This window comes from Vitis vinifera, chromosome 17 (assembly GCF_030704535.1).
Source record: "Vitis vinifera cultivar Pinot Noir 40024 chromosome 17, ASM3070453v1".
Taxonomy (NCBI): Eukaryota; Viridiplantae; Streptophyta; class Magnoliopsida; order Vitales; family Vitaceae; genus Vitis; species Vitis vinifera.
In genome coordinates this window covers 2,454,383-2,471,144 of record NC_081821.1, presented here as the reverse complement: position 1 = coordinate 2,471,144, position 16,762 = coordinate 2,454,383, and the positions used below count along the sequence as shown (strand labels likewise).

Sequence of the window (16,762 nt, the reverse complement as noted above, 5' to 3'; positions counted from 1 at the left end):
GTCCTCAGTTTATGAAAGTAATACTTAAAAGAACATCTCATTCCAAAGGGAGGATGGCAGCCTCTCATACGTGCACAATAAGATTAGTAATCATCAATTTTATACACTTTCTCCCAGCAGCTACTGAAGAAAATATATCACATATGCATGACTCATAATTTAAATCCACAAAAAGTTAAAAAAAGACACTTAGGTGACTATCGGTCCACACTGAAGGCCATGTGTTTTAAACCTTCAGAAAAAGCAAACCTAATTAAATAAATTATCATTGAACCACTCATAATGATTTCAAACTTTCTTTTGTCATTTCTGCATTTTTCGCAACCAGGCAGGCAGTTGCATATCATCTCAAAAGGATAGGCAATGTTTTTTTTTTGGTTAGGTGTGAAGAACTTCACCGGACTGTACAAATCAAATTTGGCTTGCTTATTTAGAATATTTTCAGCATGAAGCTTACACAGTTTCAGCAATTCCATATACTGGGAGAAGAACGCATCTGATGAGAAAGACATATTGCAAAAGCTTCAGACAATTACAACCCAGACAAGTAGTTCAAGCCTCAAACAATCATCTAAAAATATTGCTTATTATTTACTAGAAATCATAATAGCACATTCCTCAATTTTGAGGTTCACAATTCGCTACATATTTATTCTGTCCTATTGATCAGTATTTCCACCAAAATTTATAATAATGATTTTAACCTCTTACTCTGATCAATGAATTGCAATAGCAAAATTTTGCATAATATTAAATCACCCATTACCACTTTGAAAAATCTTTTAAAGGGAAAAGTGCCACAACTGTCTCTTCCAAAAAATTTTGTTCTTTCCTTCTATAAAGAATGTACTTAGTTTGGCAACAAAACCAGCAAACTTATGGTTGAAGCAGAGTGCAGACTTGCCAATTCAACATGATTTCTGGTCTAGGCTTTAATCCTTGATGACTCCCCCACAGCATTCTCCATTCTTGTGTACCATTCACCAATACGAGTGTTTTCCACCATATCTCTACCAGACCTCAGGTAACGGATGGGTCTCAACACCCCAAAGACAGCAAGGTCAGCTAAATTAGGTTTGGAGCCACCTGAAACAACAAAAAAGAAGCAAGCAGAATTGATTTGGTTAGGACAGCAAAAAGTAAGTGCATATGCATGCAACCACAGGCCTTGAGGATAAATCAAGGGTCAGTTTTGGTAAGGCCCTACTTATGATAGGTGGGGAAATTAAAAGAATTGCATGAATTTTAATAGGTCTAAAGCATAACTATCATTGTGTACAGAATTAAGAAAAAATCCAAATCATATGCTACAAGACTTTTGTAGTGTCATTTGGTAACTCTGTGATTGTGTTCATGACATGAAATGTAATGAATGCATGAATATTCATTTACAAAATAATATTATGCGTCTATATGCCATGCTCATCAATTAACTAAGTGAAGAATGGCATCTATAGCACATACCAAGAAACTCCCTGCCATTGAGACCATCAACCCATGTTTCTGCAGCTTCATACAATGCTGCACGTTCATCAGTAATATTATGTCTCTTCTTCAATTTCTTGGACACAAAATACATAGCTGCAGCTCCAGCATACTTCACAGTTAATTTTTCTGTGAAGCTAAAATTACCTGCAATAACCAGAGAATTAGGTTATTGGCTAAAATCTAATGCTAAAATTCATGATATAGCAAACTGAAGCATGATCTAAATGAGAGTCATAAAGAATAAGCTTAACAAATTATATTAGCATCTTGGGCCAAATTACCTAGAAGTTAAAAACCTGGATAACACAAGACAGTCACTATAAATCAAATAGAGATTCTAGCAACATAATCTGTCTTTTTTTAATCTGATCACAAGGACAACTCCTTCATTGGCCTTCATAGCCTCTGATTTTGAGTTTTTTCATTCCATAAAATTCTAAATTCTTTCTTTACTTCCTGAATATCTCGGACACATCAAAAGCTGCCTTTGCAGGCCCAGGCTCAAATGAGAACCCTCAATCTTCATCATCAAGCAACTACCAGAATCTCCAATCTTCATTTCGCCTGAATGGCAGAAACTACCTAGTCTGGTCCCAATTAGTTAAGAACATCTTGAAAGGAAAAGGTAAACTAAATCACTTACTCGGACCAGAACCAAACAAGAAGGATCCCAAGTTTGGTGTGTGGGACGAACAAGACTCCATGATCGGCTGTGGAATTTTATAACCTGAAATCAGTGGTCCTTACATGCTTCTCACCATGATAAAGGAAATTTGGGAGGTCATTCAACAAACATACTCCAAGATACAAGATACAGCCCAAATCTATGAGATAAAGACCAAGACCACAGCCCCTAAACAAGTTAACTTATCTATGATTGAATACCATAACATTATGAAAGAATTATGTCTCATGTTAGATTATCATCTAAATTCCAAGATGAAGTGTAATGAGGATGCTGTCATGTAACAATTATCTGTTGAAAGAGAATATTTTAGTTCTTTGATGGTCTCAATGTGGAGTATGATCAAGTACGTGTTCACGTCCTTGGTAAGGAAACCCTGCCTTCGCTTAATGAAGACTTCTCCATAATACAGGCTGAAGAAGACGAAGGATGGTAATGCTTGACACTACATACCCTGAAGGGTTAGCTCTTGTTTCAGCAAAACCCAGTGGTGACTTGGTTAATAACAGTAATGGAGGCAGTGCAGATCTTGTGAGAACTGAGGACCCAAACCACCCTGTAGTAAAGACGGCTTATGGTGCAATTACTACAAGAAACCACAACATACAAAAGAAACCTGCAGGAAGCCTCATGGAAAGCCTCAGTCCCTAGGCAGAGGCAGCAGCAATATGGCCAAGCCCATATGGCCCATTCTGAACCTTCTTACCAGGGAAACCCAGCACCTAACAGCTCAGAAGAGGGGATGTTCAATAAAGAAGAAATTGAAAAGCTCAGAAATCTTCTCACCTCGTTAGACAAACCAAGTGCCTCATCTTCCTTGGCACTGTCAATATCCAGTATCTCATGCTCTTAGTGCCTTGAATGAATGTCTATCTGGTTCCTAGGTTATAGGCTCGGGTGTCACCGATCATATGACCTACTTTGCAAACCATTTGAGTACATATAACCCGTGCACTGGTTTTTTTTGATAGGTAAAAAAAGATTTATTAAAAAGAGGCGTCAAAAAAGCGACTCAAGGTATACAATACCTATACACCCACCGCCAAACCGGCCAAAATAACCCATGCACTGGAAATCAAAAAATCAAACTGACTGATGGTACACTAGTCGCTGTTGCTGATTAAGGGACTGTCACTCTAACACCTCTCTTAACTAAAAATCTGCATTACACATGCCTAATCTTTCAGTCAATCTGTTATCAATTTATCAAATCAGTAAAGATTTGAATTGTAGTGTTACATTTTTTCCATCTGATTGTGTTCTTCAAGAGTGAGTTACAAGGAGGATGCTTGGACGTGCTAAGGAACAAGGTGTGTTCTACCTACTTGAAACTAGCAGTGGGAATGGTGACCAATAATTTCCATTTTTTAGAGAAATCTTCATCAAATAAAGGCCAAATTTGGCTTCATCAGTTTCATTTGGAACATCCACCTTTTTTTGTTAAAAATAATGTTTCCTTTACTATTTGAACATTTGGATATCAATAATTTCCAATGTGAGGTGTGTGAATTTTCCAAACACCACCATGTCTTTTTTCCATTAAATATCAAAAGGTCTTCTCCCCTAAAGGCCTTGACTCAAGTGGTAAAGTGTTGGAGAGGATTGGTATGAAGTTCTAGGTTCAAGTCCCAATGAGGACAAAAAGTTACCTATAAATAAATAAAAAGTCTTCTTCCCCATTTGCATTAATAAATAATGATATTTGGGAGCCCTCACAGACACTAAATATCTTTGGAGCCCACTGGTTTGAATCATTTATTGATGATTACTGTAACGAGCTCTTCCTCTTAAAAAATAAATCTGATGTAAGCAGTTGTGTTTCCCATATTACATAAAATGATCAACAACTAGTTCAGTGTCCAGCTTAAAAACAAGAAGTCAAACAATGGAAGAGAGTACTTCAATCAAACATCCCCTTTCTTCCAAAAAGAAGGGATTGTTCAAATGTCCTCATGTACTGATTCTCCCAGCACAAGGAAGTTATTAAATGTAAAAACTGATACCTTCTGGAAGTCACATGGGCCTGGAAACCTCCAACTGGTTGAAGCACTTAGTTAAGGAGGTTGAAGAAGGAAATGTTGGTGGTCACTTAGAAAAAATAATTTCTGGGGTTCCATGCATGTGGTTGTCAGTGCACTTATTTTTTAGATTGATGATTTTTTTTTTTTTTTTTTGATAAGTAAGCACAAATTGTATTAAAGGGCAAACCGCCACAAAGCATACAGGGAGTATACAACGCAGTCACACCCAAAAAACAAAAGAAACAAGTAGCCTCACCGGCCCTTAAGTAGCCGCTAGCCACTCCAAAAAAATTAAAAGCGAAGAGGACTCCTCTCCCATGTACACTCTAGCCCAACTCCACAAGTTACAAACAAAACAATTTTTGAGTTTCTGTATGTCTAAAGAACCCCCCCCCCTAAAGGCTAATCTATTTCTCTCCTTCCAAACCGTCCAAAAAATACACACCGGTATGGAATTCCAGATTTTTTTCCTCTTTTTCCCCACAAAGGAGCCCCTCCAACTAAGTAACACCTCTATGACTGTCTCTGGGAACACCCAATGAACCCCAAACAAAGCAAGGATAATATCCCAGAGGACCCCAGCCACTATACAGTGTAAAAGAATGTGATTTACATTTTCCTCTTCACAACCACACAAAAAACAGCAATTAGGAAACTGCCACCCTCGTTTTTGGAACCTATCCAAAGTAAGGATCTTCCCCCACGTAGCTTCCCAAGCAAAAAAGGCAGCTTTAGTTGGGACCTTGTCCACCCAAATGCATCTAACCGGGAAGGCGAGGGTATTAGGAGCAGCCAGCAGGTTGTAAGCATGTCTGACTCCAAAGATACCTTGACCCCCACCTCTCCAAACCACCAAGTCCTCTTCTTGGGAAATCTTGACGTCCCTCAGCATGTTAAACAAAGCTCCTATTAAATCCAACTCCCAATCATTAGAATCTCTAGCAAATCTGAGATTCCAACCCCCTTGACCGAGGCTAGAGTCCCAAACCTCATTGATCGTTGCATTCTTATGCACCGCCAAGGCAAATAACTGAGGAAAAATTCTGGACAGTGCCTCATTACCACACCAGTGATCAGTCCAAAATTTTACCTTAGTCCCCTGACCCACCTTAAACCTTATGTTATCCCAACACCAATTTGCCTCCTTCAAAATCTCCTTCCACACCCCCACTCCAAACGCCCCGCAAGCTTCATTAGTTCGCCGACCAAAGCCTTCTTGACCATACTTCACCCCAATCACTTTCTTCCAAAGAATGTCCTCTTCAAAGGCAAACCTCCAAATCCACTTACCCAACAAGGCTTTGTTAAGGAGATCAATCTTCCATATACCAAGCCCTCCATTCTCCTTTTGAGTGCACACCACCTCCCAATTGATTAGGTGGATTCTCCTTTCCATTCTCCCCCCTCCCCAAAAAAAGTCTCTTTGTATTTTCAAGCCTTCTCGCCACTAGCTTGGGCATTCGGAAAAGGGACAATTGATAAATAGGAATGCTGGTCAAGGTGCTCTTGATGAGGGTGATTCTCCCGCCCTTAGAAATGTATTGTCTTTTCCAGAGGGCTAATCTTCTCCTCATTCTTTCTTCCACCCCATCCCACATAGATATGGCCTTGTGATGGGCTCCAAGGGGTAGCCCCAGATAAACTGAAGGAAGAGCCCCCACTTTACACCCAAGTTCCACTGCCATTTCCTCAATTTCTTCAACCTCCCCAATAGGGATTAATTCGCTTTTAGCTAGGTTTATTCTTAGCCCAGAAGCCGCCTCAAACCAAGCCAAAATCCAGCTTAAGGAGGTTAGATACTCTTTCCTAGCTTCACAAAAAATGATTGTGTCATCCGCAAAAAGTAGATGAGAGACATCCAACTCCAACCTCCCTCTACCCCGAAGGCTGCAACCTGAGATGAACCCCACTCCCCAAAAACAACCCTTCTTATGAGTGCACTTAGCACTTCCATACCCAGGACAAAAAGATAAGGAGATAGAGGATCTCCTTGACGCAACCCCTTGGAACTCGAGAAGAAGCTTGTTGGCACCCCATTGACCAGGATAGAAAATTTGGCAGTTGAAATGCACCACCAAATCCACTCCATCCACCGAGGCCCAAACCCCATCTTTTGCAAGACCTTCATGAGGAAATTCCAGTTAATGCTATCGTAGGCTTTTTCAATGTCCAATTTGCAAATCAGCCCCTTCTCCTTACGCTTATGCCAGAAGTCGATCACCTCATTAGCTATAAGAGAGGCATCCAAAATCTGTCTACCCTTCACAAAGGCGTTCTGGTCCATTGAAACCACCTTTCCTAGGACCTTCTTCAACCTATTCACCAACACCTTGGCCAAGAGTTTGTACAGTCCCCCTAATATTGATATTGGTTATAAATTTGCAAAGATATTGTGTTCTGTCAGTGGATTAGATTGTCAGCCCTTATGCGATTGGTTGGTGAGCTGCTGTTAAGTGCTCTTGCTTCCTGTTGTCCAACAGTTTTAAGTGAGCTGAAAAACCTTGTGTTTACTGAATGAAAACCAGAAAGGTTTCCAGAAGTAGATTAAGGCCTAAGGTAGAAACACTACACGTCTTGATGTTCATGATTCATGAAGTTTGTTTGGTGGGTGGTTGATTTACATATTGCTCTCTACCTTGGTTTATAACTTGCATGTAAGGTGTTTGACACTTTGTACTAAACGATCAATTGAAAAATAATTTTCAAGAAGTTCTATTCACACCCTCCACCCCTTTCTAGAACAATCTTAAGTAACATTGGGGAGAATATCAAACTCTCACAAGTAGACAATTTCTTTCATGCCAATACTTAAAGACCTTTTTTTTTTATAAGTAAAGGCAATTGCATTAAAAGAAAAGGCATACATACGTATACAAAGCAACCAAAAAGGTGCGAATACATGCCAATACTTAAAGACCTATTAGCAATATTGGTAAATAATTCATCTTCTGCATGCTAATTGTTTTATGGGAATATAATATTTAACTAATTATAGTTGGGTGACAATTTGAAGGTTTTTCAAATATCTGAATATAAGATTATATCCAATTTAATAATTTAGTCCAAGAATTTACTATGGAATATATCATTTAACCATCTCTTGATGACAACCACCCATAGCTGATGCATTTTCAAAGATTCAAAGGGAATATTATATTCAATATAATCATTCCAAGAATTAAGAAACAGAAGCATGAATATTTTATCCCAAACACATCACTAGAAGAAAGAACTCTATATAGAACTATGTTACATGGACTCAGGTAGAAGCATTCAGTGTTGATGTGTCTCTAAGGGCCAGATTGTTTTGATTCCTAGATCTTAGTACAGAGGGACACCGCTAAATGATATAAATTCTCTGTCCTCTCATTCTATGTTGTAGAACAATTGAGGCATATGACTAAAAATATAGTGTCTAACATGAGGGTGATGTTGCTTAAAACAAAATAGGAATTTGTTCTTTTTATTTGTTTGAGATACTAATTCCATATCTAACCAATAGGGCTTTGTTAGACGGATTTCCCATACCCAACTCATATCTGGCAGAGGTATGATATATTGGACTGTATTTAAAGGCATTATAAACAAAAATATACTATATATAGCTATTCATACAAAGAAAAATAAATCAATGACTATCTCCACTTCCAGTCTAGATTAGAAAAGAAATTCAATAGATGATAGTGTAATAATACATACAAATATATGTAGCTCCACAATATCTTACCATTGCTAGTGATATAGTCAAAGGACTCAAGAGCCTCTGAAGTACTTCGGTATATGTTTGGTGATAATACATGAACCAAGTGATTATCAACCCACCTAGATCATGAAATCATAAATAATCAGCCATAAATTGTGTAAAGCAATTAGAAACACGTTATAACAATCCAAACAACAGTCAAAAAATGACAAGAACTATTGAACTAATGCCTTAACAATAAACAGTGGCAGCATAATTGTCACTCAAGAAATTACTGAGCAACAATTTTTTTTTTATAGGCAAAATAGAACAAATATTAAAAGCATCTAAGAGGAGGCATAGTATAGTACACACGAAGTATACAATGAATGCCCATTATAGGTGAAAGGGTCAAGAAACAAAAAAGGTCCTCTCCTTTCTTTAAGTTCAACCAATCTACAAAATCTACATGTGCAAAGAAGAAGAAATGGGTGATCATATTCTTCTTCATTGCACAAAAGCACGCGTTTTGTGGAAGTTGATTTTTGCTTTATTCATTGTAGAGTGGATGATGCACCCTTCAGTTAGGAGGTTTCTCTTAAGTTGGTATGGATCTTTTGTTGAATAAAAAAAAAAGGCTAGGAGGGCTGCTCCGTTTTGCGTGTTCTAGACCGTATGGAGGGAGAGAAATAGGAGAGCATTCAGTAATTGTAAAAGTTTAGACCAAACAATTAAAAGTTCTTTCTTGAGTCTTTTTTGGGAGTGGGTAAGATTGTATATTGGGGGCGACCCTCTATCATTGTTAGAGTTTGTGGGCTGGATAGGCTCTTTGGAGAACATGATTGCTGGTTTTTGTGCTCCCATGCTTTTTTTGGTTTTTTGGTTGCTTTGTATACATCGTGTATGCTCCATTTTTACTCTAATACATTCACACTTACAAAAGGAAAACATAGATGTTGTATGGCCCTCTACATACACCTACCCTAGCCCAATTCACAAAAGTATAAATAAAATCGGATTTGATTGATTGGTCAGAGTGCTTAACATCATTAAAAGTCTTTTTGTTCCCTTCCTTTCAAAGAGTCCACAACAAGCACAAGAGAATGACCCTCCACACTTTTTTCCATTTTTTCCCCACGAAGGAGTCATGTCAACCCAACAAATTCCTTCTAATTGAAGAATGCATCACTCACTCTACTCCAAAAAGAGAATAAATCAGGGGTCACACCATTCTTGCTTTGGAACAATGTAGAAGCAAGTGGTATGTCATTTCCTCACCACTTTTGCACAAGTAGCACCTATTCGAGAGAGTCTGACCCCTCCTTTTAAGCTGGTCAAAAGTTAGAATTCTACTCCAAGATGATGGGCTTCCCAGGAGAGAAAGTGACCTTCATTGGTTCCCAAGTGCTCCACACTATACTAGCTGGGAAAGGCCCTCTATACGTGTAATTGTTTCTTAGTTGAAACTACCAAGCAACAATTACACATTTTCTACCCAAAAAGGGGGAAACGCACACACACACAACCAAATAACCATAGAGCATACAGAAAATCAAAGAACATTAATTATGAATATAATTGAGCCCTGAGAACCTTTAGATGTGTTTAGGTACACATTCATATAATAATGTGAGCAAACACTTTTTTTTTACTGGAACACACATGCAAATATAGATTGTTTTGTTCTTAAGTATAAGCATAAATATAAATTTTGTATCTTCATTAACCTTTGGATATAACTAAACAAAGCTTTTTCCCCAAGCACTTCAAGATGCTACAGAAATTACTTTTTACCATGCAATGTAAATAAATTAGTTGTCAGATGCCATGAACCTGTGTTCTATAGTGCAATCTTAGATAAATGCAAAAGGCCTCCCTTCACAAAACTTTTCTACAGATTTAATAAAGTTCCCAATGGATCCAAGGAAGGAAGATATGTCTGATTTCAATGCGTTAATCAGCAGATGAAAGTATATTCTCCACCCTTCTCAAGCTCCACAGATTTATATATGAATGAAACATCAAATGCTTGACAAAATGAACTTTATCTACAGAAGAAAAACATCTTACTGCCGCCACTTTCTCTCTTCATCATCAGAGGCTGAATCAGCAGATTTTTTTGGAAGAATCTTGTCGCTCATCTTGTCAATTATAGCTGTACAAATATAACATGCTTGTTTAACAGACGATTGCAAAGAAGCCAATGAGTGATAACAAGTCTATAAGAGAATTATAATACAAATATCTTATTTCCATAATCCAATCAAGAAATTTTGGATAGTGTATTAAAAGTAATAATAACAATGACCTGATGAATCCACTAGCTGCTCATCATTCACCATCAGTATAGGCACCTTCTTGTAATCAGACCATTTGATCTCTCTTTTACTGAGCGGATTGACCTCCACAACTTTGTATGGTATATCATAATAGTCCAAGAAAGCTGAGATAGCAAGAGCAAATAAACGATGCATGAGCCACTGAAAGAAAAGAACAACATGACAACACAACAACATATGAAAATGTAAATAGCTTACATTGCATCTTTCAATCTAGTCCTTCCTCTAAAAAGAGAAAGCATAATAAAGTAAAAATTAAAAACCTGCTTTCAGGAAATGGCCATTTTCCATTTTCTTAAAGACAGGAAACATGAAACTGATTTCTATTGTTTTTGTTAATTTAGTTATTTTTTATAATAGAAATATATTTTTTTTATTTTATAATAGAATATGCTAAAAACACAAAAAATAAATAAAATAAAATAAACATGTTGGATGATCTAAGGAGATAGATAAATAGGCAGCTGGAGAGGGAGAGGGAGAGAAATAGAAAAAGATGGAGGAGACAAAGGGAAATACAGAGGGAGCAAGAGAAAGACAAATAAAGGGAGAGAAGGAGAAAGAGAACGAGAGAGAAAGACAAAGGGAGAAATGAAAGATAGATAGAGACAAAGGCCAAGAAAAAGATAGAGAGAGATAAAGAGAGACAAAGGGAGAGAAGAAGAGAGGGAAACAAAGGCAGAGAAAAAGATAGAGAGAAGGAGAAAGTAATAAAGGTAGAAAGAAGGAGAGAGAGAGAGAGGGAGAATTGTGTTGCAGACATACACTTGATGGAAGAGAAGAGGAGAGGAAAAAAGACTCTACAACCCTCTTAAATACAAATTGCTCTGACTTTGGTAGAGAACCACAAACATGAACATGTTTAGTATTCTCATTTCCTTTTTTAATAGAAACGTAAATTTTATGTTCCCAAAAATATTTACAATTTCGGTCCATTCATCACCTCCCCAACCATAAACCTTAACAAACCATAACCTTCTTCCCCTCTACCCCCAGAACCCCACCAAAAAGTTTGAAGTATATACATAGAGTTACACGATGTTCTCTTGAATATTCCACCTTCTTGAGACAGCAACCAACATACGTTAAAAAATGGCTAATCAACTATTCTCTTAACTCCCACATGGGACATAGGTTGTGGAACCTCATAGTTGTATAGATTTACTTGTACTTTGGAGGCTCCTACTTATTTTTTGTGCAGTTATTTTGGAGGATTACCCATCCTCTAGTGTACTTATTCTTACCTTAATATACTATATTGTTGTTTCTCATAAAAATAAAAATAAAAACCTATTCTCTTAATATATTTTTTGGGTTAATTTCATTTACATCCCCTAAGATAACCATTGGTTTCAATTTCATTGATTAGCACCTTTATTGATGTATTCTTTTATAAAAATTATTTTTAGAGAATAAAAAATTCTTTTAGAGAATTATTAAACACACCTACATAAAATCTCTCTAAAAAAAAAATTATGGACGAAATACATTTAAGGGTGTTACCTAATGAAATTTGAAGTCAATGATGTCTTTGTGTATTTACACTAAACTTCAAAGGATGTAAATGAAATTAACCCATTTTTTATAGGTAATCACAAATGTATAAAAAAACGCCTACCAAAAGGATGGGGTGCACAAAAATATACATAGTGTGTATAGGGCACCAAAGGCCCAAAAAACAAAGGGGAACACAAATAAACAACACCCTCACCTTACAGCCCGGCCAAACAATAAAATCAAACATGAATAACGAGCTACCTCCTTTGTGCATCTTAACCCAATTCATATACATGTATATAAAAGATTGTTTAATTGCTTGATATGTCTTCTCTCCTTCCATAAGGTCCAAAATAAACACAAAGAAGTTGCTCTCAACACTTTCTTTCTCTTCTTCCCAAGAAAAGATCCATACCAACTAAAAAACACATATTTAATTGAGGAGGGCATCACCCATTGAATGCCAAACAAAGCAAAAACTAACTTCTGTAGCATGACTCTTTGGAGCAATGAAGAAGGATACGATCTACCATTTGCTCCTTTCCTTTACACAAATAACATCAACACAACAACCTCTGATCCCTCCTTTTTAGCTGATCTAGAGTCAAAATCTTTCCCATGAAGCTTCCCAAACAAAGAAGCTAACCTTCATTAGAACCCAAGGGTTTCACACGACACCCATTGGAAACCGCTTCACACTACAGTTTGTTAAGGACAAATACAAGCATTTAACTATAAAAATTGTTGCTTTTTTATTCCTGTCGAACTATCATGTCCTCTATATCCCTTCTAAACATTTGCCCTTGCAACTTCCTAAAAAAAGCCTCCACCTCACCCATTATTCTGCCTAGAGAACAACGGATTTCAATAACCTCCACCTCTCTACTCCCACAATTGGCCACCCAATCATCTTTAGTTGTGGCTATGGAGAACAACCCAAGAAAACTTACTTTCAATGAATCATCACCACACCACCTGTCCTTCCAAAATCTCACTCTCTTACCATTTTCTCACCCTAAACTTGACCCTTTCATAGCCCTTCTCCATATCCATCCTTCAATATTCTACAACACACAAGGATGAAAATATCAGTTTTTACAGATATATTGGCAACTTGATTTTATGGATATATCGGGATATATCGGGAAATATCAATGAATATTCTGACATAAAAATATCAACCACAAAAATTAATTAAAACTTATAAAAAATGTTGAGAAAACTTCTAAAAAAATGATATAAAAAGTAATAATGGACATTTTAAGGTTGTTTTATTACAAAAATTGATACATGTGTGATATAATTTGTGATATCCAATAATAATATTCAAAATTTAAAAATACATTTTATAAAGATTTATCTAATTTGAATGTATTCAATAAAGCAAAAGAAATTATGATACATGTATAATTATTTTTTATTTTAAAATATTGATAATTTTATTTATAAATTTATATTTATTTTATATTTCATTATTATGCAAATACATGATACTTAAAATTAATTTATTTATAATAATTTTATTTTAATTAATTTATAATATACATATTTATGCATATATAATTTAACCATATATTTATACATATAGATAATATTTATAATATAAATATATAAGTATATGATATTTACATTTATGAATCTATCTAATGATCATCTATAATTTAAATATATGTATATGTGTGTATATATATATAGATATTTAAATGCATGCATTATTACAACAAACAAAGCTAGCTTGGTGGCACAGCCACTCCCTCTTATACATGAGGTCATGGGTTCAAATCCCATCTCTCTACAAATCTAACTTATTTTTCCTTTCATCCTTAAATGCAGTCCCACATCAACCAAGAACAAAATCCAAAATCAGTATTTTAAGTCAAAGTGTTGTTGCAAGCTACTGAAGCACAACAGGCACGCTAGTGGTTGTGCCCAATTTTGACCACCCAATTCCAAATTTTGAAAGTCAAAACTCAAAAGAAATCAATGATGTGGCATAAAAAACGCCAAGAAATAGATGAAAATCAGCAAAATATCGATATATGGCCAAAAAATCAGCAAAAAAAAGGTGAGTATAAAGAAATATCGAGTGGTTGACATCTTGGAGGAGGTTATCATGTCAGTTGCCTCCGATACACGATATTTCAGTGATATACCATCGATTTATCGCGATATTTTAAGCCTTGATAATGCCAATCCTCCTCTTACTCCTCATACTTCCCTAAGATCACCTACTTCTAAAGGGACTCATTCTCAATCAAGAATCACCAATACCATAAGGAGGGTCTTATTTAGGGTAGACAAATTTTTTACCCCAACCTTTTTGCCCATACAGACTATCAACCAATACACCAGATAGGCCTTCTTTAAAGTGTTCGTCCCCCCCCCCAATAAGAAGTCCCTTTAGATCTTTTCCAGTCTTAAAACTCACCTTTCAAGGAATGACAAATGAAGACATCAAGAAAAATTAAAAGGCTAGAAATGGTGTTCTTTACCAAGTCAATCTCTCTCCTTTGATAAGTATTGTCCCTTCTAAATAAAGAGTCGTCTTTGAAATCTTTCTTCCACAACATTCCAAATCTCGCAAGCATTTATAAGGGGCTCTCAATAAGAAACCCTAAGAGGTGGTTGGGAGAGAACCCACTCCCAACACCCTAGCCAAATCCTTAGAATGAGTAACCTACAAGAGGGTCATCTTGAATCAAGTCTCTAGAACTCCAAAAGAAACCCGCAAGGATCCCATTAATCAAACCGAAAAACAAGCCTAAGAGATGAAACACTTCATCCATCTTAACCAATTGGCACCAAAACCCATTTTCTCCATGACTGCTAACAAGAAACCCCAATATACATGATCGTAAGCCTTTTCAATATCCTTCTTACAAATAACCCCACTCTTTGAGCCTTTCAACCTTGAGTCAATGGCTTCATTTTCTATAAGGACCACATCCAAAATTTGTCTACCCTCAACAAATGTGTGATAAAAATTTGACACCATTCTCACTATTCTTTTAAACCTACTAATCAAAACTTTAGTAAGGAGCTCATAAAACCCTCCCACCAAACTGATAATAGGGAATTCTTTCAAATCTTCTATATCCCCCATAATATAATCACATCAACTGAATTAAAATGCAACTAATAGCATATTTCCCCAATCTTTGCATTCATGTTTGTAGTAATAGGCTAACAGAAAACATTATAGATGAACCTGTTCCACAAAGAGTCCTGCACCAAAACCCTATTTCCAACAGCAAACAAAATGCTTCTCGGAATATATCCAACCCTTTCTCGCCTTTACCACAAGCCCATCATTGGACTTCACCTGAACATAAATATGTACACATCCAATACGCTCCAGAACTCCCCACTTAAGTACCACTCTATTAATTTGCACAAAAAGAAAAGAACACGATGTTCTTCTTGCAGTAACTACTTCTCATATAGGATTATAGTTGATACTAATGTTTAATGCAAAGATAATTAGGGCTCCAATGGTTGAAGGACTTGGAATAAGATTGGCATAAAATTGATATCGTTTCTCCCCAAACATACTGGCATCCATCCTGGCCCCAGTTCAATCTGCATCACTTGATGCATGATCAAACCCAAAATTCTTAATAATCAACATTCCCTTATTCTCCAATTGGATAGTTGGAGAATCCTTGCACAACAAAACAAAAAAAATAATTTCCCACATCATGTTGTTTCAGTTCCTCGACCCAACTAAGACAAATAGTTGGGCAACTTAAGTTGAGAAGGGTTCTTGTTTTCCATTCAAGAAAAAAAATCAAATTTCTCATTTGGAAGTACGAGAAAAAAAGGGACTGGGGAATAGGAAGGAATTTCGAATTGACTTATTTGGTTTATCATAGAAAATGTGATGGAATAGGAAGGAATTTAAAATTCACTTATTTGGTTTATCATAGAAAATGATAAAATATAATGGAAATTGCATAGTTTTAAAAGACAAGCTTAAAGTAAAATGCACCTAGGCTCAAGGTGCAATCACTCCCCAAATAGTGCCTTGCTTACCAAGACATGTGCCTTGTTGTAGAGGCGCATCTTGTCTACTTTACTTTTCCTTCTTAAACGCTTATATTCTTGAAATTTCTAATTGTATATTGAAATTTATGTGATTACATTACTTTATTGTTGAATGCTTCTTTCAAATGTTTGGAGTCTTAAATTTTTATTGATTGGATTAAATTGTTGATAACTTGATATGATCTTAAGTCAAGTTTCACTTCACTCAAGCGTGGCCTCCCACCTAAATTGTAGGAGACTTTTGCGCCTTAGGTGAACTATGGGAAATTGTTTAAGAACTTAAACATTGCAAATGCAACGAGAATAGAATTGGAGAAGTATTATTAAAAAAATTATTAAGCCAAAACCTATTCTATTGAGAACTTAAACATTTGCAAATTTTTTGTTCTTCCTTTTTCTCTTCTTCATCTCATTTCCCTCTTCCTTACATGTGATCCACACCCAAAAAAAAAGGGGGGGTGGGTGGGGGGTGGGTTTCCAGAAACACAAATTTTGTTGACAACTCAATAAGATAATAATGCATTATAGACTCAAGATACAACATTATAATGTCATGGTGAGATCAATTACCTTTGACCTTATTGCAGAAAGGGCAAGCTTCGTACTGATAAAGAACAACGTCCTTAGGGACAAGATCCGGGGACGGTGGCTCCTTGGCTAACACCTCTTCGGAAAGCGAGGTGGCGGCGGCAGCGGAGAACAGAGCTCCGGCGATGGAAAGAGACACGGTTTTAGCTGAACCGCCGGAGAGAGAATAGAGAGCCGTAGAGTACCACCTCCGGCGAGTGGATTGAGCAGCGGCGCTGGTGGTGGTTCCGTATAGAGCCGCCTGGAATATCCGGTGTTGGATGACGGCAGTGGTGGTGGCGCCGTCTTGGGCGGAGAGGAGAGCTCGGGAGAGAGCGGAGGAGGCGAGAGCTGAAGCTCTTCTCATGGCGAATCGTGGGTTTGGAATTTTCTGGGTTTTCTGGATCATTGAAGCTTTGATAAATTGGAGGTTGGAGGG

The 16,762-nt window shown here is 36.7% G+C and overlaps 1 protein-coding gene across 1 annotated transcript; it reads right to left on the bottom strand.

Annotated features, from left to right (window-relative positions):
• Positions 1-566: 566 nt before the first annotated feature.
• Positions 567-16,762, bottom strand: LOC100266342 (uncharacterized). Its single transcript, XM_002282477.4, has 6 exons — positions 16,327-16,762; positions 10,185-10,319; positions 9,947-10,031; positions 7,922-8,016; positions 1,465-1,632; positions 567-1,086 (listed from the first exon to the last, which is right to left on the bottom strand). Exons 1-6 carry the CDS (start codon positions 16,730-16,732, stop codon positions 926-928), a joined length of 1,050 nt encoding a protein of 349 aa, XP_002282513.1. The 5' UTR covers positions 16,733-16,762; the 3' UTR covers positions 567-925.